Genomic DNA, 22,688 nt, shown 5'->3' with positions numbered 1-22,688 from the left:
TTTAGTTATGTACTCACTCTTTTTTTCATTTTAATTCCGTGTAATTCTCCTAAACCGATAGACCTTATATCGATTTGTTTCTATGGTCATTGTAATTGTTAATAGCTTCGTTCCTTTTTATGAAATTAGTCCCCCAGATACTTTTATTTGTAATTGCAAATGTAGTCAGGTGATATCAATTTGTCCCAGATTACGTAACGTTTAAGAAATTTCAATCTCGAGGATTCTTGAAAATTTTTGGTTAACTTGACCTTGAATGTTATCTTAATCTACCAAGAAAATATATTATATCAAGATGCAAAGGGCTTTATTGAGTTCATTAAGAAGATCAGCAGCTGTTCGTTCGGGTGCTAGCTCGATGAGGGTTGTGAGACCTAGTGTAATCGCACCAAGGATGGGCATGATCCGTTTTGCCTCTACCGAAGCATCCAAGGAAGAAGGAAAGGAAGAGAACGCTGGAGCACAAGAATCTAAGGCTCAAGATACAGAAACATCAGCGGAAGGAGCCAAGGCTGAAGTCAGTGAGATTGACGAATTGAAGGCCAAATTGACAAAGAAAGACAAAGAATTGGCCGACATGAAAAATCACTATGCTAGGGCTATTGCTGATTTCCGTAACTTACAAGAATCCACCAAACAAGAAAAGCAAAAGGCAAGAGATTTTGCTTTACAGAAGTTCGCCAAGGACTTGTTAGAGTCTGTCGACAACTTTGACTTAGCTTTGAATGCTGTCAAGGAAGACACCTTGAAGACCAATGCTGAGGTTAAAAACTTGTACGACGGTGTTGACATGACAAGAAATGTTTTTGAAAAGACCTTGGCAAGACATGGAATTGAAAAGGTTGACCCAATTGGTCAGCAATTTGACCCTAATCAACACGAAGCTACCTTTGAAATTGCACAACCAGACAAAGAGCCAGGTACCGTTTTCCACGTTCAGCAAAATGGTTACACTTTAAACTCAAGAGTGTTGAGACCAGCCAAGGTCGGTGTTGTCAAGGACACTGAAAACTAATGAAAATTCATGTTGTAAATATTGTTTCGTTTGCTGTGTTGCATTTCTTTAATATACTAGCCTTATAGCTGTTTTGATTTTTACATTTAAATATGAAAATTTTCCAGAAGGAGGTAAGGAACTGAGGGTATCATAATTCTTCCTTTACTACGAAAAATGCTTATTTCATGTCTAGATTATCTTGTATATAATGTTTTTAATGTTACTATATTATACTTTTTCGATTAATTAATGACTAATTTTCAATGTCACAACGTTCTAATAAAAGATCTACATCTAACGTATTCAAATCGTATGGTTCTTGTGGTTGCATACAATTCCGATACGGAAGTTGGGGCCATATTGCACGTGCCGTGACTCACTTCTGATACTGAAAAATCGACAACGTTAAGTACTGAAAACTACATTGATCTTGACACATTGACTTGAAATTATACAAAATGTCTTCAATTATCCGTCGTACTTTCTCTACCTCGACCACTGCTTTAAAATCCTTAAAAATTGGTTTAATTGCCGGTGATGGTATCGGTCGTGAAGTTATGCCAGCTGGTCAAGCTGTCTTAGAAAACTTACCATCCAAATACGATTTACAATTTGAATTTGTTAACTTAGATGCTGGTTTTGAATATTTCCAAAAGAACGGAACTGCCTTACCACAAGAAACTGTTGACATTTTGCAAAAAGAATGTGACGGTGCTTTATTTGGTGCTGTTTCTTCTCCAACAACTAAGGTTGAAGGTTACTCTTCCCCAATTGTTGCCTTAAGAAAGAAGATGGGTTTATACGCTAACGTTCGTCCGGTCAAGTCTGTTGATGGTAACGGTAGATCCGTTGATATGGTTATTGTCCGTGAAAACACCGAAGATTTATACATCAAGGAAGAAAAGTCCTATACCAAGGAAGATGGAACCAGAGTTGCAGAAGCCATCAAGAGAATCACTGAAACTGCCACCTCCAGAATCGCTAAGATGGCTTATGATATTGCTTTGCAAAGACAAGCTATCAGAAAAGCAAACCCTGGCTTAAAATCTTTACACGAAAATCCATCTGTCACCGTTACTCACAAATCTAACGTCTTATCCCAATCTGATGGTTTATTCCGTGAAGTTTGTCGTCAAGTTTACGATGAAAATGCTGATAAGTACAAGGATGTTGCTCACAAGGAACAAATTGTTGACTCTATGGTGTACCGTATGTTCAGAGAACCAGAAATTTTCGACGTCGTTGTTGCCCCAAACTTGTATGGTGATATTTTAAGTGATGGTGCTGCTGCTTTGGTTGGTTCCTTAGGTGTCGTTCCATCTGCTAATGTTGGTGATAACTTCGCTATTGGTGAACCATGTCATGGATCTGCTCCAGACATCCAAGGTAAGGGTATCTCAAACCCAATTGCTACTATCAGATCTACTGCTTTAATGTTAGAATTCATGGGCTACCCTGAACCAGCTGCTGATATCTACGCTGCTGTTGATGCTAACTTGATTGAAAATAAGATTAAGACTCCAGACTTAGGTGGTTCTTCATCCACTCAAGAAGTTATTGACGATATTGTCAGACGTTTCTAATTCTTATGGTATTTACATGAGATGTCTATATATTGTACATACGCAGTATATCTGCTTTGAATAAAAAAATTACAAATCTATTAATCAAATCCCGACCATTCTTCGTCCTGTTCTTCTGCTTCTTCATCAATATCATTGGTATTATTTTGCAACATATTATCCGGCTTTCTACTTTTTATATCATTTTTAACAAAGCATGCTGCAAAGAATCCTATTCCTCCATCTTCCTTTGGTGTTGCTCTAACACAACCACCTGCAAGCGCCTCGCATTCCTCCTCATTACCCCCACAAATGGCAGTAAATTCTTCTTTCCATCCTCTTTTGGGCCACTCAGAAATCACGACATCTCTAGAGGCTAATTGCCATCCAGATGCCTTGATGTCTTTGTCCATCAATAAATCAACAACCACTCTTTCATTTTCATGTGGATGAATTGAACATGTTGAATAAACAACCTTTCTGGCTTTTGGGAACAGCAAGGCATGTTTCATGATCTTGAATTGGAACCCGGCCAATCTGTTAAGTCTTTCAGTATCGATTTCTTCCTTTTCCTGTTCTTGCAGCTGTGCATCTTCAATAGCACGTCCAAATATACCTGAACCACTACATGATGGATCCACTACAAGGCCTGTAACATTTGGAAAGTCCTGTGGATTTGTGGATGTAAAATCAGTGTGCGTTATCTGAATTAAGTTCTTATTTTTGGTTCCAGTGGCCTTTTCGCACATAGTTTTAAGAACCTTTACACGGTTAGAGTCCCGCTCAAAGGCATATACTACTGAATCTTCAGTTCTTGGTAAATAGGACGCACAATGAGTAGTCTTGTTCCCCGGAGCTGCACATGAATCGATAATTTCGACATGCTTGTCTGAGGGATCATCATTAAGAATATGAGCAGGGAAACATGAGGCCCTGTCTTGAATGATTACTTCACCCTTAAGGTATGCTGGGGTAGACGTCAATTTCTCTTTGGGATGAATACCGTACAAATTAGGAATATAATCGTCTGTGTATATAAATCCTGGTGCTTTAATGTCAATTGAGCTGACAGGCTCCAATTTAGCAAAAAATGGATGGTCTTTGAAAAATTTCTCTGGTGTGGTCTTGATAGTGTTTACACGAAACCATCTGATAGGTGTTTCATCATCAGTTGAAACGTTAGTTGGTAAATCTTCTGCCGATTTCGCTTTATACTTTAACTTGAGTTTAGTATACTCTGCTTGAAGTCTAGTCTTATGCTGCAAGATAGCATCCTTAATAGGATGTTTTCCCAGTTGAATCCTACCTTTAGAAGAAAACAACAAGTCATGCACAACTAAGAATAACAAGTTGTCACTGATCTTTAATTTCTTGGTTTGGAGTGTCTGCTTTATTTTAGACTTACGAATAATCGTTTGTATGTGCTCTTTGTACTTTAAAGTGGAATAAACCAATGCATAAATATGTTTTGGGGAGTTAACCAACTTCGCCTCATTAAAAATACGAGATTGTAAACTCCCACCTGATCCTTTGCCCTTGTAAGGACTCAAGAATTGCTCCGCTTCAAAGTATAGTTTCATTTTTCTTGGTAGTCATGATAATAGCTGTGAATTTTTTCGATGAGCCAGTTTTTTATCTTGATCGCGGGCTCTAGCCGAGAGCATTTTTGTGTACCTTATTGGATCCTCTATTGAATCGTAGGAGGTTCATTATATTTCAATTGGTACTGAAGAATCTAAAGGCACTAAGGTGTATTAAATAGCATTAATTATCATGCCACTACCTCCACCGAATACATATCCACCAGGTACAAAATTGACTGTAGGATCCCATGATATTTCAATCATTAAATACTTATCTGAAGGAGGGTTCGCTCATGTTTACACTTGTTATATAGATCCGCCATTCAAGGGATCGAATATTGCATGTTTGAAGAGGGTAGCTGTTCCCAATAAATTGCAGTTGAATCTTTTGAGACAGGAGGTTGATGCAATGAAAAGATTGAAAGGAAACACACATATTGTTTCTTATATTGATTCGCATGCGTCGAGACTTGGCAATCCAGGAGGTGGACATTCAACAGCACAGCAGTATGAAGTGTTTGTGTTGATGGAGTATTGTTCGAAGAATGGATTGATAGATTTCATGAACACAAGGTTGACACACAAGCTCACGGAGCCTGAAATTTTGACTATAATGCATGATATAACCATAGGAGTGGCTATGTGCCATCATTTGAAGCCGCCATTATTGCATCGAGACATTAAAATAGAGAATGTGTTAATTGACTCGAAAGGTGTTTATAAGTTGTGTGACTTTGGATCAGCGGTAGGGTACCTTCCCGTACCTAAAAATGCAAACGAGTTCAGGGAATTACACGAAGACTTAATGCAGCATACAACTCCACAATATAGGGCCCCAGAGATGATTGATTTATCTAGAGGATTTCCAATTGATGATAAACTGGATATTTGGGCATTAGGGTGCTTTCTATATAAACTCTGTTACTATACAACGCCGTTCGAGCTGCCAAGTCATTCCTCGTTACAAGATATGGAAAAGCTGATTCTCAATTGCAGTAATACTTTAAAATTACCACATAATCATCCTGGTCTGCTGTTCTCATTAAGGTTGAAAAATGTTATTAAGTGTTGCTTGAGAGAAGACCCTAGGAGAAGACCTAACGCAGTTCAATTGTTAGAAGAAATATGCTTAATGAAAGGTATCACAAAAGTTCCAGATGTTATTCCATACACTTTGAAAGAGCATCATGGTCATAACAAAGCACATTCCCATATGGCAAACAATACACATCATAGATCGCATGATATAGATGAAAAGGCTCCAATTTTACCTGAAAGAAAACATTCTTCACCTTCGAATATATCAGTTGACCACAAGAATAACACTTCTAAGCCAGTAGACCCGTTTGCATCTATAGATAAATCGAAGATGTTGCAACATTCTGCGTCGACAAGTAATAAAATTTCGGAGAAGAAGACAATTCATAGACCAATGTCTACGTATATGCCCACTTATTCGGCTACTAGTGCCAAACCGAAGCCTAAACCTAGACCTTTGAGCTCTTATATTGAAGATGATATGAAAGGCCGGCAATATAGATCTGCCTCACCATTACAAACAGCACCTTCTACCACATCATTACAGGACTTTATTAAACAACAGATAAATGAAAGTAACGATGATATATCTACTAAAAAATTACAAGATCAAGACCAGAGCACCTTAGATTTTTTGAAGAGTAAAGAAGAAGAAACCCAAAAAGGCTTGCTGCTGAGACAGAACACAGGTGGTAGTTTGAAACAATCTATTAGAAATGGATTAAGAAAATTCAGTACAGGGGGAAGTAGTAATGGCATTCATGGTAACTATAGTTCTGAAAATTTATCGCAAAATAAAAGATCTAGTATATCGTCTATCAAGCAAATATTTACTGGAAGCTCGTACAAGAAGTCAAGTTCTGATGAACCAAGTGATTCAAGTGAGAGCTTATCGCGTGTACAGTCTCCTCAAGAAGAAAAAGGGGTCAAAAAATTGTCTATTCAACGTAGGATGCAAATGTTGATGAAGAATAGTAATGAGGACCTGCCTGTTATAAAAACAGCACATGGGTATGGCAAATTTACTGATCAGGATGACATAGCTGCTATTAACGATAATAGTACGGCTAATTCCTTGGCAAATGAAAAATATATAGATATACCAAAACGGAGTTCAGCTAACTCTCTGGTTGGTAAAGCTCGTCCAGTCCCACCAAAAGTACCACAGAGCTTGTCGTCCTCTAAAATCACGCACAACGTGAATAATAATTCAGCTAAAACTAGAGATATGAAATCTATAAAGGATTCACATAAATTTCAACATGGTTCTAAGAAACCGCCACCTAAACCTCGAAAGCCAGCTCATTTAAAGTCTCCTGAAAATGACACTAGGAACCACGAAAGAAAGTTGAGCAATGCAAGCACGATTTCTATTCCTGATGTGGATGATTTGGAAAAAGAATTTTCTAAAAGATTCCCCAGTTATGTCTAATTATTGATATGCATTTTCATTTAAACACGCTTTAATTGTATTATACTATTCTACATATTTTACAACTTTTAAATAGATAACAATTAGTCTATAAAACTACATATTATACAGTCGAAAGAGTATTAGTTGCTGCTGCCACTACTGCTATATTCTTCAATAGAGTCTAAAATGAAATCAATGCCTTCGTCAAACCTTTCACTTATAACCTCCCATAACCCGTCAGATGATGCTTTTAAAACTCTTCCAAATTTTCGCCTTGGCCTTTTACTATTATCGGCACCATTTGCCTCGTTGCCATTACTTGTGCTACCGTTAGACCTAGATGAGCCTGTTGGTCCGCTGGATCCGTTCCAGCATGAATGAAGACAACTAGTGAATACAACAGAATTTTGATAATACCAATCGACCATTGATTCATCCATGACAGGAACCAACGGTTTAAGAGCTGATCTATTAACATAGATAATTGAACCTTGAACTAAATTTTTAATTTCGCTCGATGGTCTTTTGGCATATAAATGAACTATCGATTGATATGAGTCTCCAAATCCCACAAACACTAATTTTCTTAATTGAGAAAAATAAGCCAAGTAGTTGTCCCAGACGTATAATAGCAACTCTTGTGCAAATATTGTTGGATTATAAGTTGATGCAGATTTTGAACTACCACTTTTCAATGACGGTATAGGCAATGCATAAGAAGGAATATTTATATCGATATAACCTATTCTTTCATTAGGGAAGTTAGAATTGTTACTTGTTTCTTTCTTAATTTTTTCGATCATTTGAGTCAAGGGATGTTCTAATACAATCGAAGCACTTCCCTCAATACTACCGTTAATCGGATTTATATTTGCCCATATTTCAGGTGGATCATGGACTGATATTATTATTGTTGAACAGTCATATATGTCTGGACTAGCAACAATCAAATCTTCCAAGTTAGATGGTAAATCTGTGGTGAAGAAGGAATTGTTATTTTCGGCCTTGTTTTCTGAGGCTGTCACAATAGGTAAATTAATGAATGAATATCTATTAAATAATTCTTCAACTTGATGGGACCTAATTGGATCAGCAATATTTGTGAGTTTATAAGCAGAATTGTCAGTAGGTAAATCGTACACGTCATCTAATGAATTACTTGGATTTCCTGGCTTCAAAGAATTCCAGTATTTTGACTGAATCTTTATGACTTCATCTATAACTTCCAAAGTTTCAATGTGAGGTTGCGATCTAATTGTATTTTCAGGCGGCTCTCCGACTAATACTTTTGCTACTCCCAACGCACTTTTGCTGATAGAGTCCAAATTATATCCCCCTTCCAAAACAACACATAATTTACCCTTCGCTATTCCCTTAAGTAAATGTGTCATATGACCATATCCTGATGGGGAAACATGGCACCCTCCAATTATATCCCCGTCTGCAGCATCAAACCCTGAACTGACAATAACCAAGTCAGGATCAAATTCAGTGATAACAGGTATCACGACTTTATTAAAAGCATAGAAATAATCACCATCACCCATTCCGGGAGATCTCCAGGGTATATTTAATGAATAACCTTCCCCAGCACCTTCCCCGGTTTGTGTGCTATTACCATACTTTGTGCCTGGGTAAAACTTACCATTTTCGTATCTATGAAGTGAAATATACAATACCCTTGGATCGTCGTAAAAGGCCTTCTGAGTACCATTTCCGTGATGTATATCCCAATCGAGAATCACAATTTTCCTTACTGATTCAGGATATTTCTTGAGAATGTTTTTTGCTGCAACTGCAACATTACTGAATAAACAGAATCCACCAGGTGTATCAGGTTCGGCATGATGTCCTGGAGGTCTCACTATTGCAAGCGAGTTCTTGACGCGTCCCTCAATCACGGCTTTACAGGCTTCAATAGTACCACCGCACGATAATTTAGCGGAGAGATACGAATCATTATTCACGTAAATAGAGTCGCCTCTCTCAGTTTCTTCTAATAACCGTTCGCGACTCATTGTTTCTGTTGATTCTATAAACCTCAAATGCTCCTCAGAATGAACTTCCAATATCTCCTCTGCAGATGCTTCTCTGATTGGAATTTTCACCATTAAAGGTCCTATTTCGTCAATTCCAGATAATGAACTATCCTGAATCAACCCAGCTTCTGCTAACTTCTTATAAATACGATAGATACGACGAGGATCTTCTGGATGTGGGTCAATGTACTCGAAATACGAAGTAAATATTTTAGCATGATATCTCATCCTAACATCGTATACCAATCCGGTTTTCAATGGACTATAGAACAATTGCGGTTTTGTAGGTGGAACCACGATTATGTTATTCTTGTTGTTCAAAGTTTCCTCCAATTTAACTCTCTTCGAGTCATGACCATTATCAATTTCCTCGCCATTACTCAACTCATGTTTGACCGCTATTTCATCTTCAGGTGCATTTTCAGCGATTTTCTCAACAGGTTCACCGTCCACTTTTTCGTCATACGTTTTCAGCTCCAATGGTTTAGGAGTCTCCGTATTTTCCAGGAAACTTTCGGACATATTTTTGTAGTGAATGATGTGGATTAGAAGCTAAATCTAAACTTAGTGAAAATGTATTAAGTGTACTCCAGATTGCTGGTACATACGTCTTGCTTCCAGTTACCTCGAGAGACTCAAAGGAAGATAAATGTGTAACTTGCAATTTTGGTATTTTCATATTGTAAACTGTAAACCTTTCTTAAATATTTGATACCTCTAATAAGTGGAATGAGTAAACAAGTTTATGTACAGATATAAGTGAAAAATTTACTATATGAACAAAACTATGGATAAACCCATAAGGTTTTAATTAGTAAATACCTACATCCTGAAATGACTCAGTCCTTATTAATTCCAAGTGCAAGAGACCGTGTTGACTCGCATGCGGATCTTGATCAGGACGAGCTATATTATGAACAAATTTCGCAATTGCAAAATACTCCAGGTTCGACTCACAAGGATGCATATCCATGGACATTTTCACCGGTTCCAGGGTTTTTCAGGCAAACAGATCCTAATACAGATGATTTAGTGTTTAATTATACAGAAGAAGATTTGGGGAGATTACATTCGTGGCAAGACATCGTGGAACAAATTGACGAATTAAATAAAAGCTCGCCTGAGAATGAATGTTATAAGGTGTTATTTTTGGCTCGTCATGGTGAAGGATGGCACAATATCGCATCTCATAAATACCCAGCAGAGGAATGGATGAGAAAATGGAGGTTTTTAGGTACAGATGGAGAATTAACGTGGGGTCCAGATGCCGATTTGACTGAATTGGGGATTAGACAAGCCGAAGAGAACAATATGGTGTGGAAAGATCAAATAGCCAAGGGAGCACCAATACCAAGCAAGTTTTATGTTTCTCCGTTAAAACGTTCTTGCCGTACTTTAAATTATACGTGGGAAGATATTGATATACCTAAGCCAATAGTTGTCGAAAAGTTGCGTGAAACTATTGGGATCCACTTGTGCCATAAAAGGTCTACAAAATCAGAGATTAATAAAGGGTTTCCTTCATTTCAATTTGAACCAGGTTTCTCTGAAACTGATGAGTTGGAAAAAGCGTATTCTGTCAATAGAGAAAAGTTGCATGAGCAGTTTTTGCGTATTAATGAATTTCTTCAAGAACTCTTTGAACAAGACTGGGAGAACATCAACGAGCGTATTAACGCAGAGCAATTGAAGGATAGTACTTTTCTCTCGATTACTTCACATGCTGGTACTATACGTTCTTTCATAACAGTTATAAATCATAGAAAATTTACTATACCCACTGGTGGAATGATACCGATAGTGGTCAAAGGAACTCGTAGAATTTAAATATTTATTTTTAATATACATCGACACTATCTAATCTAATATGGTTTGAACCTAACATCACTCTTCTTTTTCTTTGATCTGTCAGACTTGCCATCTTTATCCTTCTTGTCCCTTCTGGACTTCTTGTCGCTCTTATCCTTCTTTTCTTTCTTCTCTTTTCTTTCCTTCTTTTCTTTTTTCTCTTTCTTCTCTTTCTTGACAGGTTTCAGCTCCAAATCAGGTTCCGCGGTCTCCATGAGCACATCTTCCTTCGTTTCTGGTTTTGTATTTCTCAAAGTTAAATCGAAATGCTCTAACTCATAAGGCAATTCCCATGCTTTTATAGTTCCATCCTCACCACATGTTATAGCAGATCTTTGATTTGGTATCACCAATACATCCCTAACAACTTCTGCACCATGTGCATCAGGAAACCAAATTGGCCTACTTAAGTCTGTCTTTTCTAATACAGGATTAAATGGATAAAGTGACAATTTCAGTTGTGAATTAGCACCACATGCGACGTACCCGCTTGGATATACATCGACCACATATTCGCAATCAGGCCATAATTTCCTTACATCGCCAATATCATTTGGCGTAGGTTCTTCGATTTTTTCATAATTGGTATTATTTAATTCATAAAATGCTAATGTTTCCATATGAGATAAAACTGAAATACGCCTATCTTGAATAAAGTTGCAAGAATGAACTGATGCATAGTTTATAACTTGATGCAATGCATCTTCTTCGTCCTCTTGCTCGAGGTCATAAATATTCACACATCCGTCTGTAGATCCAGACATCAAAAATCGAGAATTAGGATGGAATTTTATATCTGTAATATCGTCATTATGCGAATCAATAAATGATCTTACCACATTTGTGGTGTTCCTTAAGTCCCAAATATGTAATTCGGCATCTGCTCCAACCAACTCAGTTCCTCCTGCAAGAAGATTGTTAAAATAATCAAGCGATAAAAAGTTTGAAGTTTTGGCATTAGCCAAAGTATGCACTGGTTTCCCCGAAGAGGTCCTCAAATCCCAAATTTTTAGCCCATCTGTAGAACATGACCCTACTGTAGTATCATCAATTGCTTTCATAGAATTTATACTTGATTCGTGGGCCTTCTCTATTCTCAAAATTGGAACACTAGACAAGTTTTGTAACAGGTACAAGTTAATGGATCCTCCACTCGTTGAAGATGCAAACGAACCATTATGGAGATTTGGCAAATACGACAAATTTAGTATCCAATCCTCTGCACTGTTAGCAGGCCATGCATATTTAGCGATGGCTCTCATATTACTTTGATAAGGCTCTTTGAATATTAACCAATGCTATAGTATATTCATCTATTTATCTGAATATTTTTTTTGTGTAATTTTTTAAATGAGCCAGGAGATGACATAAGTAAACAACTTTTACAATATATTAGACTAATTATTGATCAATAGGTAATAATCGTATTTCAATATGAGTAGTGTTGTTAAAAAGTCATCCCATTTCACACCTAAGCTTAAGAAGAAGGCTATAAGGAGGAAGGGAAGCTCTATATCTAAACCTACTGGTATAATAACACCTCCAACTACACAAGTTAGTCAAATAGATGATATTGATAAGGCTAATAAAGAACATAATGTGAACGATATAGGAATTGCTAGTTCACAAAAAATAGATAATAAGACTCCTAACTTCAACTTTTCGTTACAAACCAATAAGCCAGATATCTCTAATTTGGAAGAAGATGATGTTGATCCCATGGATACAACTAAGAAAATCTCACCAGATCAAGAAGAAGATTCAGAATCTGATAACGAAAGTCAAGAGGAAGCGAATGAATATGGTGATAATGATATTTTTAAGAAGCCGGAAGAGCTTAGAACGTACAGAAGACAATCATCTATTAGGGCACAAAGAAGATTATCTGGAATTACCCCAAACATAATACGAAATAGAACGGGATCGACATCGGTATCGATAACGCCTACCAGTTCTGTACAGCCAGAAGGGACAGATGGACAGGGCCAAGCTCCTATGAAGATTGGTATACCCATTTCCAAACCAAGTAAAAGAAGAGCACTGGGTGCGCATCACAGACCAGGTATCAAGAAAGCATTAGCATTGAATGCGTCAATAATACTGACCCCAAAGGAATCTCAGGAATTGGCGAGTGATGAAGAGGATAATAAAGCTGCCATTAATTTGTCGCAAGCAAAATTTGTCATTGGTATTGATCCGAAAACGAACAAATTAAGGAAATTTCGTACTGACACTGGTGAAGAAGAATCTAGTGATAATGAAGGTAAGGATTCCGACCAGGAACATGATAGTGACTCGTCTGAATCTAGGTCCAAAAGACTCAAACATAAACTGATACCTATTGCACCAAAAGACTTAGATACACGTATCACCAGTATTAAACAACTTCCACGTAAAGTTGAAGATTCCGATCTAGAATTATTTTCTCAAATAGGTGTTCAGGTCGATACTATAACCATGGCAGATTTATGTAAGCCATCGTTGCCAATTGGAGAAATCAGTGAAAATTTCCAGTTAGTTAAAGAGGCTCAAGAAAAGATCAGGAAGCAAAAACTTCGTAAAAGAGTTGATAGAATGAGAGCTCGTACAGAAAGAAAGGCTTTAGAAGAAATAACAGGTGCTAGTGATAAACCAGAGGAACAAGAACGAAAAAAGGCCCAAAATGATTTATTAAATGTTGACGATGTTCCAACAGAGAGTACAAGTATTAAGCTTTCGATGCAAAATGGAAGTATTGTTGTGGATGAAGACTCAACAATTGTTAATAGACACCGTAATCATGATACCAGTGGTAAATCAAGAGAAGAGTCTAACCCCTTCGAAAACCCAATCACATCCTCTACTTATTCCAAAAGAAAGCATACTGATCGCTGGACTCCCGAGGAGCTCAAACAGTTTTATACGGCTTTGAGTACGTGGGGAACCGATTTCACCTTTATAGCCCAGTTATTCCCATACAGAACTAGAAAGCAAATCAAACTGAAGTTCAACTTGGAAGAAAAGAAGTATCCTGAAATTGTGGAAATTGCATTAAGAAGAAAGCTTCCAGCTGACTTTGATAAGTACTGTGATGCTTCCAAAAACAAATTTGAAACCTTGGAATTTTATAACGAAGAATTAAAACAAATTAGGCTTAAGCATGAACAACATATGGCTGAAATTGTTGAAGAAAGGCAGAAGGCTATTAAGGAAGATGCAGAAGCAAGCAGAAGAAGAGAAATTGAAATTAGAACAGGTTCTAAGCCAATGACAAGAGCAGAAAAGGTTAAAGAGTTGCGTAAGAATGAAATGGTTTTGGGTTCAATCGATGATGTTAAGAAGCAGAGAACTGAAACTGATTAAGTATGCTCGCGCATATTTTACTCGGGATAGCAGATTATCAATTTTCACGTGATCCAATCTGATGAAAATTTGACTCATTCGGTAGGAATAGCATATAAAACGTGTATAGATAAGTACTGGACATATTCATGTATAAGTAATACACTCCATGAAAGCTTGAGAGATATGTCATCTCCGAAGGATTATGTTTTAGAGGTACTGCCTTCGTCAGATCGTGACAATTTAATAAAATTCACGGTAAAGCATAAGCCAAATCGCTTTTTTAAGTACTTAAAAACATCGATTTTGGTTGGGTTGGGAAGCGTGTTGGCTAGCTTTTGCTTCTGTTTAATTAGTAATAATGACATAATAATTAAGAGGCTCAATAGCAATAGTATGCCGCTAATTCAGAATAACCAAACGTTTTCTCCAGCGATTGTCAAGCTTTTTCAAGACTACATAGACTACATAGACTCCAATGATTCAAAAACAAACAGTTTCTTGTTGAATGGTGTTATTGTCACGATACTAGTCTTTCTGATGGTTCTTGTGTATAGTAAACAAGAAAAAGAGGACAGCATATTGATTATGAACGACGTTGGAATCCAGCTCAATTCGCAATCGGGATGGAAATTCTCGCTCAACGGCAACAAAAGCCATTTCATCCCAATCAGTAACATTATCGACTTGGTTATTCATGAAGGGTTCCATGGATACGGACAGGTCGTGTTCTATATGTGCGTGCTAACAAAAACCAAAAGCACGAACTCCGACAACATAAGCGGACTCACCTTGAATAATGATAAGATGATCAAAATCGTATTTCCTCAGTTTCTTCCAAGAAAAGACATCCTCATGAAAGTATGGAAAGATAGCAGACGTGTGCTTTTTGGTGAATCAAAGAGATATTGGAGGCGAGTCCCAGGTCAAGGTTTAAAATAATGTTATCAGCATTAAAGATAAGATAACTACTTCAGGCAAGTGACAAAACTCAAAAATTATTCTACATCGGGCCAAGAGAGTCCACTAAATAAGTACATCCCCAAAACGTGGACATTTCTTCTGTTCATCCAAAAATGCATATACATGTGCAACAAGCCATGCTTCACTAAATGCGATCGAATCGTTATCTCAGCGCCTAGCGCGCAATTAAATTTAGACACTAATACATAAATCAGAATATATTGAACCGTAGATATCTTCTTCCCTCCTAGAGTATTCATCGTTTACAAGTCTCCTAATTATCGCTTATCATACTACTTCTTTACAAATCTCTAGTCTTCTATTTACGTTGTTAGACCATTCCCACCAACATATTAAATCCAGATTTCTGACATGTCTTTCTGACATACCCAAACGTCACTCTAACGGTTAAAACTGTTATGATCAGTGCACCATATACACCCGGTACATATGCACTTCGAGTAGTGTTTTCAAGAAGAATGCTAACAATTTTTTACGGGGACCGATTTGATTTACACACGCTAAAATAATTGTTACTAAAAAAAACAAAAACAACAACAAAATATTAAGCGCCCGAAGACTCAAAAACACTCCTCTTTTCTTAAGTACTTCCTTTTACTAGGTCAAAAAGTATATTATACTAATAGCTATACTTATTTTTTTATATATATTACCTCATCAGTGAGTTGATCAATCAATCAATCAAACGAATAGTTGGATAGAAAGTTTGATATATATCTCGAGATATAGTTCCAGATATATAATATTGACACACTTTTGAGAGAGCTTGTTGATATAATAGGAAGTGTACATTAATTCAAATTCCATTAAATTGAGAATAATTCCAGGTAAAAGGCGTGGGTGATACTTTTGATTAATCCCCCACAAGAATTCAGCTATAACCTTAGAGTTAGAGAACACACTGGCATTTTCCAACCCACAATCGAAAAATAAAGAAGGTTGAACGCTAATAAATTAAGTTTGTATGAATTCTTAAGGCATATAAACTCTATTCCGTTCCACGTATTTTAAATTCCAACTCACTAGTCACTCTTTTAAAACTAAAATATTTCCGTACGGACAAAACTAATAAGACATTAATACCCAGGAACATATACGCATTATCACCATGTCACATTCGTCAGAATCTAAGAACATTCCGGCAAACAAGAAGCCATATAAGAATTTGCACACTTCGCCGTACAAGTTACAGGCCAGTGACATTTATAATCCCAATGACAGTCCATTAATTAACAAGCCTGTTTCCAAACATAACGGAATGAGATTACACTTACGGAGTCATAGTTATGGCTACAGTAATGATAAGAAAGATGTAACTGGAGGAGACATACCAGTGCCTAATTACGCACATAATAATACTCCAAATTGGAAGACTTTAATCCCTCCTATGCCATCATATCCGCAACCTAGTTACAAGACTGATAAAAGACTGCACTCACCTTCGCAACTGCAACAAAAACCATTTCAATCCCAACCAAGCACTCAAGTACCAATACACGTACAACAAGCACCGGTGCAAGGCAATCCACCATATCCTCAGTCACACACAAAAGCACCACAAAATAAGCAACAGTCTGGGGGTCAAAATTTAAGTAAGCCAAACCAAAGGCATTCTATTGCAGTATCGCCAAGCTCAGAAAAGTCGAATATTATGGGAAATGAACCACCATCACCAGCATTAGCTCATCAGCATCAATTTCACAATGTACTGCAACTGCCCCCACCTCGCATTCAAAATCAACGGTCGAAAGTTCCACAGGCACCAACCCAAGAGACGCCTCCTTTCCAACGTCAAATGTCATCGAATACCCCTGATTTGTCAAGAGAGTCGTTGGATCTGACTGACATTCAATCCCGTCCTTCGCAAGTACGCAAGAAAAGTATGCATAAAAAGAAAAAGTTCTGTAAAGGTTGTGGTTTAGAAATTACCGGGCAATTTGTTAGAGCTTTGAGTAGTGCTTTCCATATCGAATGCTTCCGTTGTAGTGAATGTGGCAATCAGTGCTCTTCTAAGTTTTTTCCATATGAAATGTTGGACGAGCCAACAGGTATAAAATACCAAGTTGCTCTTTGTGAATATGACTATTTTAAAAAGTTGAATCTTATTTGTTTCAATTGTAATAATGCTTTAAGAGGTCCATATATTACTGCGTTGGGGAATAAGTACCATCTTGAACACTTTAAGTGTGCAGTATGTCAGGTAGTTTTCGAGTCAGATGAAAGTTATTATGAGCATGAAGGTGCTATATATTGTCATTACCATTATTCTAAATTATATGCAACACATTGTGAAGGTTGTCATTCTTCAATAGTTAAACAATTTGTTGAATTGTTCAGAGGTGGAAGGAACCAACAATGGCACCCGGAATGTTATATGGTCCATAAGTTTTGGAATGTTTGCATATTAGCAGATTCCGTTGGTTTAAGACAACATTTCAATATCAATGACAGTAATGTTCCTAATATTACTAAATTCCTAAATGAATCTAATTTAAAACCTGAACTTTTAATAGCTATAGAACAACATGTTGAAAATACAATCATGAATTGTTGGCTTACATTATCAGGATATGAAGAGACGACAGCAGCCTGCATATCTGATATGTTACTAAATGCATGTACAAGTAATCAGTCAGGGGGCTTGATTTCCACTGGTAAATTAATTTTGAATGTGGAAGTATTATTCAATGCTCTTGATGTCGTTCAGGATTTGTGTTCCATCGTTAATTCAAATGTGACTTCTAAATCTACATCCCCTAACTTATCTTCTTCTACACACAATACTGAAAGTTCTGAAGACTTGACTTTCCTAGAGATGGATATTTTCCAGCCCTTGAGAAAAGAGCCAAGGAATATATCAGGTAAGATTATGAGTTATTTAGCAATATTGAGAAAGTCGATACAAACGTCATTATCTGGTAGTTTATCTACAGAATTGTTAGCTGTTGTAACAGGTTGTGCTCACTATTTGAAATTACTTATTAGAATTGGACTTAATAATGCGTTGAAAGTTAATAAGTTACAAGGAACTACCGATGCAACAGATAAATTTCTTCACTTGATGAAAATATATGAAGAGTTTAACAGCAGTAGTGACAATAAAGTTAATCGAGAATTAATAAAGAGCAGATTATCAATTCCTACAAATGCTACTGATTCATGTCAAAGTTGTCTGAAAAGTATTGAAAAGTCTTGTATAAAATTTGATAATAAAAGATGGCATACGAAATGCTTTGTGTGTTATAGCTGCTCGAAACCAATAGGATCAGTTCGTGCTATTCTATCTCAACTGGCGTATAATATATCTAATTCTCAGGCTTATTGTCCGGATTGTTATAATAGGAATGACAAAGCTTTTGTACAAGGATTTGAAGTAGTAAGTGACTTATCCCAGTTAGTCTATTTGTTGAAAATAGCTTTGTATCGCTCAAAGTCTGTTATGAAGGTTGAAAATAAGAATATTTCGCAGGTTAGGCAGGCTTCCTTGAAGCAGAAAAATATGTCAATTATTGATGAAGAAAGTGCTGCGAGAAATGCCACTGCGGACGATTATTCGAAAACACTAAATGACGTTACGAGATTAAGGACGAGCAGGCAAAGTCAAAAGCTTTCTAATTCTATCAAACAAAATGCAAGAAAGTCTGTTATTTTGGAAGCCCCAGAAGCTGATAAGGCTAAGCAAGATGAAACTAATGAAGAAGGAATGGTTGATGATTTTGAAGGTAGCAACGAAGATATAACTAATAAACCTAACGAAACTGAAAGGAAAACCAGTGTTTCATCCCAATTATCTTATAAACAACAATCAGAAACTGACCAGTTCAATATATCATCTAGACGGAGTAAAAAATCATTAAGAATCAGAGATGAACCTCAAAAGCACGCTACTAATAACAATCTTGATCGAACGTCTGATCTTTTACAAAATGAAAAATCGCTAACGTTAGATGATATACCACGTATTGTGGCAGCTGAGCAAGCGAGAGAGCAGCGTCCAAATGCATTTAAACATCATAATTCATTGTATCAAAAGCATGCCCCTATGGAATCGGTGAGAACTATTCCTGCTGCAAGTACCAGTAATGCAAGTAACCGTAATAGAAATAACAGCAAAAGCAGTAATACTGATAATACAGGTAATGAAATACTTACACCAGGTGATGAAGTTTCTTCTCAAAGTTCTAAGTATTTTTCTGAGTTGAATAAGTCTGAGCACTTCATTTTAAGACATATTGCGGTTGAGGCATTAATTCAGATTCTGAACTATAATAAAGATGAGTTGCTAGGGTTAATTCAAACACGTAAGTTACCAACCTTTTGGGATAAATTTAAGTTTGGAACAAGCGACCCAAAGAAGGATAAGCATTTAAACGTTTTTGGAGTTGATATACAAGATTTAACAAAAAGATATGGAGTCGATTCGGATCTTGGTGTTGGCCCTTCTAAATTGCGCATACCTATAGTGGTTGATGAGATTATTAATGCATTGCGCCAGAAGGATATGTCAGTAGAAGGAATTTTCAGATTAAATGGTAATATTAAAAAGCTAAGGGAATTAACAGACCAAATCAATAAGAATCCTCTTAAATCGGCTGATTTCAGTTCTCAAACTGCTGTTCAATTGGCTGCATTAATGAAAAAATGGTTACGTGAATTACCTAACCCATTATTAACCTTCAATCTATACGACTTGTGGATTTCCTCACAACAACAAAAAGATGCAGCTCTTTGTAAGAGAATTTTACAATTAGCGTATTGTATGTTGCCAAGAAGCCACCGTAATTTACTTGAGGTTTTACTTTATTTTTTCAGCTGGGTTGCATCGTTCGCTGAAATCGATGAGGAGACTGGATCAAAAATGGATATCCATAACTTGGCTACTGTGATATCACCAAATATTCTTATCTCAAAAAAGGCTTCGCAATCTGACCAATCACCTCCTCAAACAGGAGATAATTATTTCTTAGGTATTGAGGTTGTTAACAAATTAATTGAATTACATGAAGAGCTTTGTATTATTCCGGATGACTTATTATTATTCTTCGAAAAGTGCAAATTCAACGAAAATAAATCCGAAAACATATCAACGAAAGAGATAATGAATAAATTAGAAAAGACATCTAAAGAAAACCCTAACTTTTTCTTGAACTTCCAAATGAAAAATAATAATTTCAGTACTTCGGTGCAGCCTGATGTTCAAACAAACAAGGTTTCAAGGGGACATTCGAAAGTGACGAACGAATCACATGGCGAAACTTCAAATGTCCAGCATCCTTAAGAAATCGTAGAGCTGAATTCTTGTATTTATATCGCTTTACATTCGTTTCAGTTAAGTGAATCATGTATTAATTATATATGTAATCTAAAAATGTTCATAATTAGTATTCATGTAATATTTGTTCTTTATTTTTTGCACTACTTCATTCTCAAAACGAAAAAATTAACGTCAGCTGTATAAAGTATATCAAAAAATTACAATCAATAGCAGAATACACAAATATGTCCTTAACAGCAGATTCTTTTAAAGAATTAATCCAAGAAAAACTCCAAGCTAGCTTAGTTCAAGTGGAAGATATGTCTGGTGGCTGTGGCCAGGCGTTTGCTGTGATTATTGTATCTTCCAATTTTGAAGGAAAGAATAAATTAATGAGACATAGGTTGGTAAATAATGCTTTAAAGGAAGAAATAGCCTCGATACATGCATTTACACAGAAAGCATTTACACCAGAAGAATGGAAGACGCAAGGTGGAAATTTATGATTTCATAATTGAAACCATTTCACATAGCGATTTCTTGCTACATTCATTAACTAATTTGTCATTATAGAACTATTATAATTATTCAGAAGCTTCAACTCTTATCTGGAACTTTTCAAAGTCGAGGGAAAATTCCTAGCTGATTATTAATATACATTATTTATTCCCTATATATCTAAAGTCTATTAGTATTATAATTAGCCCCGTATCGTTTCATCATTCCTAACCACATAAGACAGAGAAAAGCAAAGATACTCATAACAATGCAAGGCAAAAGTGTTAAACCTAAAGTACTCGATTCAGCTATGATCCCAATTAAAAATGGAAGTGCAGCAGCACCTCCACCACCAAATGCGCAAATAAAGCCCAAGCCTGCAGCATGATACTTGTGAGGTAAGATTTTCAATGAAGCAACTATGGTTGTGGGGAAAATAGGACCAACAAATGCACCGGCTAGAAAGACTATAATGAAGAGAAAAAAATTAGTAGTAACCCAGGAAAGCATCCAGAAAGCCAAGAATCCAGCAAAAGATAAGAACATGTACAGAAAGTTAGCTACTAACTCATTTTTAAAGTAATGAGCCGTCACAAAACCAAGACCTATACGGCCTGCGGTTAAACCCGCCCAGAAGCTAGTAGCCATGTATGAAGAATACGTGTACGATAAGCTCTTGATTCTGGTTAAAAAAGTTATTAACCATGAACCAAAGGAAACTTCACCTCCGACGTAAATGAATAAAATAATTGAAAAGAGCCAGACTAACTTAGATTTTAAAGCCTCAGATAAAGGAACTGAAGAATGATCTTCCTTTTCGTTATCTAACTCGTCGTTTGTAGTAGAGACCTCTGATTGATTTCTAAATGTATCCAATTCAAACTCATTTTCTTCGTCCAATTTCTTACCTTTTTTATTTTTTAAAATCATAGCAAATTTGTACTTCTTTGCAGTTTCATGTCTAAACGCTAATATTAAGAATATTGTGTTAAGTGCACCTACGGAACTCAAAACCATATAATATTTATTCCATTGCCATGGGTTTTTTGCTCTTTCCAACAAACCTGTAATGACAGGTGGTGAAATCATACATCCAATCCCATAACAACCATGGAGTATTCCGAGAAGCTGATTTGAATCAATCAAGCATCCCATCCATGTATTAAGACTTGCATCTAAACTCCCAAATCCAATGCCATTCAAAATATAGCAAAATATGAAGATTGAAAATGGCGGTTTAAAAGATACTATTAAGTAGGCACATGTCATACTAACACTACCCAATATTACTACTCCTCTTATGCCCAAGTTTTTATGTGTTATTTCATTTAATAAAGCCATCAAGAAATAGCCCGCAACGGAAGCTAAGAAAATGAAACTTGTTTGAATATCATCAATTTCATAGTGATCTTGGAACTTTGGGATCAATGTTCCCACAGTTTGTTCTGCTAGCCCAAATAAAATAAATACAAGATACCCTGCAATTATTTGAAGTTTCAATAATGTACTATCTCTCCAATCAATAGAATCAAAGTAAATTGTTTCATTTTCGAATTCAACTGTATACCTCTTATTGGTACTATAAGCCTCTAAGTCGCTAAGATCGTCGAGATTGGTGGAAGATGATCCCTCGAAATTTACCACACCTTCAGAATCATTGGGTTCACTATTACCGATGAGCAAATTTTCGGATTCTATACTATCATCTTTAATTTCAGTATTCTGCATTACTTAGTTTTTACTTATATCCTTAGATAATACTTATTTTTATTCCTTTCCAATAATTCTATAAATATCTTCAATATGTAACAATAATATATATACCTTAATTTTAGTTTCACATTTCACACACTTCTTATTCTCATGTATACTCTAGGCAAAAGGATCAAAATCCTTATCTGCGCTAAAAAAGAATTTTTTTTTCTATTTCTTTTCCTAATGGGGTAGTCTACCCTTAATTTCGCATCTTAGATCTGAAATGTTTTATTATATTTAACAAGCGATTTTATCCTTCGACCTAACGTCCTGGTAGGTCCTGAATAGTCACGATCAAAATTATCATAAACTTTTTTTAAAGCTTAGCTTTTAACTGTTATGGCCTTGTTTTTGCATGGAGAAACATTTAATAATACAAATATTTTAAAAATAGC

General features: G+C 36.3%; 12 protein-coding genes across 12 annotated transcripts; 8 read left to right on the top strand and 4 right to left on the bottom strand.

The window, feature by feature from the left end:
* Nucleotides 1–295: 295 nt before the first annotated feature.
* On the top strand, nucleotides 296–1,015 carry MGE1 (Mge1p; the record flags this gene model as incomplete). Its single annotated transcript, XM_015609817.1, has 1 exon — nucleotides 296–1,015. One exon carries the CDS (start codon nucleotides 296–298, stop codon nucleotides 1,013–1,015), a length of 720 nt encoding a protein of 239 aa, XP_015469315.1.
* Nucleotides 1,016–1,455: 440 nt separating this feature from the next.
* LYS12 (homoisocitrate dehydrogenase) lies at nucleotides 1,456–2,580 on the top strand (the record flags this gene model as incomplete). The annotated part of the gene is made up of 1 exon (XM_015609816.1): nucleotides 1,456–2,580. The coding sequence occupies one exon, from the start codon at nucleotides 1,456–1,458 to the stop codon at nucleotides 2,578–2,580; it is 1,125 nt and encodes a 374-aa protein (XP_015469314.1).
* An 80-nt stretch (nucleotides 2,581–2,660) lies between these two features.
* Nucleotides 2,661–4,139, bottom strand: AC631_00985 (rRNA (cytosine-C5-)-methyltransferase; the record flags this gene model as incomplete). Its single annotated transcript, XM_015609815.1, has 1 exon — nucleotides 2,661–4,139. The coding sequence occupies one exon, from the start codon at nucleotides 4,137–4,139 to the stop codon at nucleotides 2,661–2,663; it is 1,479 nt and encodes a 492-aa protein (XP_015469313.1).
* Nucleotides 4,140–4,332: 193 nt separating this feature from the next.
* On the top strand, nucleotides 4,333–6,612 carry PRK1 (serine/threonine protein kinase; the record flags this gene model as incomplete). Its single annotated transcript, XM_015609814.1, has 1 exon — nucleotides 4,333–6,612. The coding sequence occupies one exon, from the start codon at nucleotides 4,333–4,335 to the stop codon at nucleotides 6,610–6,612; it is 2,280 nt and encodes a 759-aa protein (XP_015469312.1).
* Nucleotides 6,613–6,734: 122 nt separating this feature from the next.
* HDA1 (histone deacetylase) lies at nucleotides 6,735–9,155 on the bottom strand (the record flags this gene model as incomplete). The annotated part of the gene is made up of 1 exon (XM_015609813.1): nucleotides 6,735–9,155. The coding sequence occupies one exon, from the start codon at nucleotides 9,153–9,155 to the stop codon at nucleotides 6,735–6,737; it is 2,421 nt and encodes an 806-aa protein (XP_015469311.1).
* Nucleotides 9,156–9,467: 312 nt separating this feature from the next.
* Nucleotides 9,468–10,460, top strand: AC631_00982 (uncharacterized protein; the record flags this gene model as incomplete). The annotated part of the gene is made up of 1 exon (XM_015609812.1): nucleotides 9,468–10,460. The coding sequence occupies one exon, from the start codon at nucleotides 9,468–9,470 to the stop codon at nucleotides 10,458–10,460; it is 993 nt and encodes a 330-aa protein (XP_015469310.1).
* Nucleotides 10,461–10,495: 35 nt separating this feature from the next.
* Nucleotides 10,496–11,743, bottom strand: AC631_00981 (uncharacterized protein; the record flags this gene model as incomplete). Its single annotated transcript, XM_015609811.1, has 1 exon — nucleotides 10,496–11,743. One exon carries the CDS (start codon nucleotides 11,741–11,743, stop codon nucleotides 10,496–10,498), a length of 1,248 nt encoding a protein of 415 aa, XP_015469309.1.
* Nucleotides 11,744–11,915: 172 nt separating this feature from the next.
* Nucleotides 11,916–13,823, top strand: AC631_00980 (transcription factor TFIIIB subunit; the record flags this gene model as incomplete). Its single annotated transcript, XM_015609810.1, has 1 exon — nucleotides 11,916–13,823. One exon carries the CDS (start codon nucleotides 11,916–11,918, stop codon nucleotides 13,821–13,823), a length of 1,908 nt encoding a protein of 635 aa, XP_015469308.1.
* A 165-nt stretch (nucleotides 13,824–13,988) lies between these two features.
* AC631_00979 (phosphatidylinositol N-acetylglucosaminyltransferase) lies at nucleotides 13,989–14,744 on the top strand (the record flags this gene model as incomplete). Its single annotated transcript, XM_015609809.1, has 1 exon — nucleotides 13,989–14,744. The coding sequence occupies one exon, from the start codon at nucleotides 13,989–13,991 to the stop codon at nucleotides 14,742–14,744; it is 756 nt and encodes a 251-aa protein (XP_015469307.1).
* A 1,150-nt stretch (nucleotides 14,745–15,894) lies between these two features.
* Nucleotides 15,895–20,064, top strand: LRG1 (Lrg1p; the record flags this gene model as incomplete). The annotated part of the gene is made up of 1 exon (XM_015609808.1): nucleotides 15,895–20,064. The coding sequence occupies one exon, from the start codon at nucleotides 15,895–15,897 to the stop codon at nucleotides 20,062–20,064; it is 4,170 nt and encodes a 1,389-aa protein (XP_015469306.1).
* A 221-nt stretch (nucleotides 20,065–20,285) lies between these two features.
* On the top strand, nucleotides 20,286–20,546 carry AC631_00977 (uncharacterized protein; the record flags this gene model as incomplete). The annotated part of the gene is made up of 1 exon (XM_015609807.1): nucleotides 20,286–20,546. The coding sequence occupies one exon, from the start codon at nucleotides 20,286–20,288 to the stop codon at nucleotides 20,544–20,546; it is 261 nt and encodes an 86-aa protein (XP_015469305.1).
* Nucleotides 20,547–20,718: 172 nt separating this feature from the next.
* On the bottom strand, nucleotides 20,719–22,266 carry AC631_00976 (uncharacterized protein; the record flags this gene model as incomplete). Its single annotated transcript, XM_015609806.1, has 1 exon — nucleotides 20,719–22,266. One exon carries the CDS (start codon nucleotides 22,264–22,266, stop codon nucleotides 20,719–20,721), a length of 1,548 nt encoding a protein of 515 aa, XP_015469304.1.
* Between the last annotated feature and the right edge of the window lie 422 nt (nucleotides 22,267–22,688).

The sequence above is a fragment of the Debaryomyces fabryi genome, assembly GCF_001447935.2.
Source record: "Debaryomyces fabryi strain CBS 789 chromosome Unknown contig00012, whole genome shotgun sequence".
Lineage (NCBI taxonomy): Eukaryota > Fungi > Ascomycota > Pichiomycetes > Serinales > Debaryomycetaceae > Debaryomyces > Debaryomyces fabryi.
The sequence above is the reverse complement of the archived record's forward strand: the minus strand, read 5'-3'. Positions and strand labels throughout refer to the sequence as shown.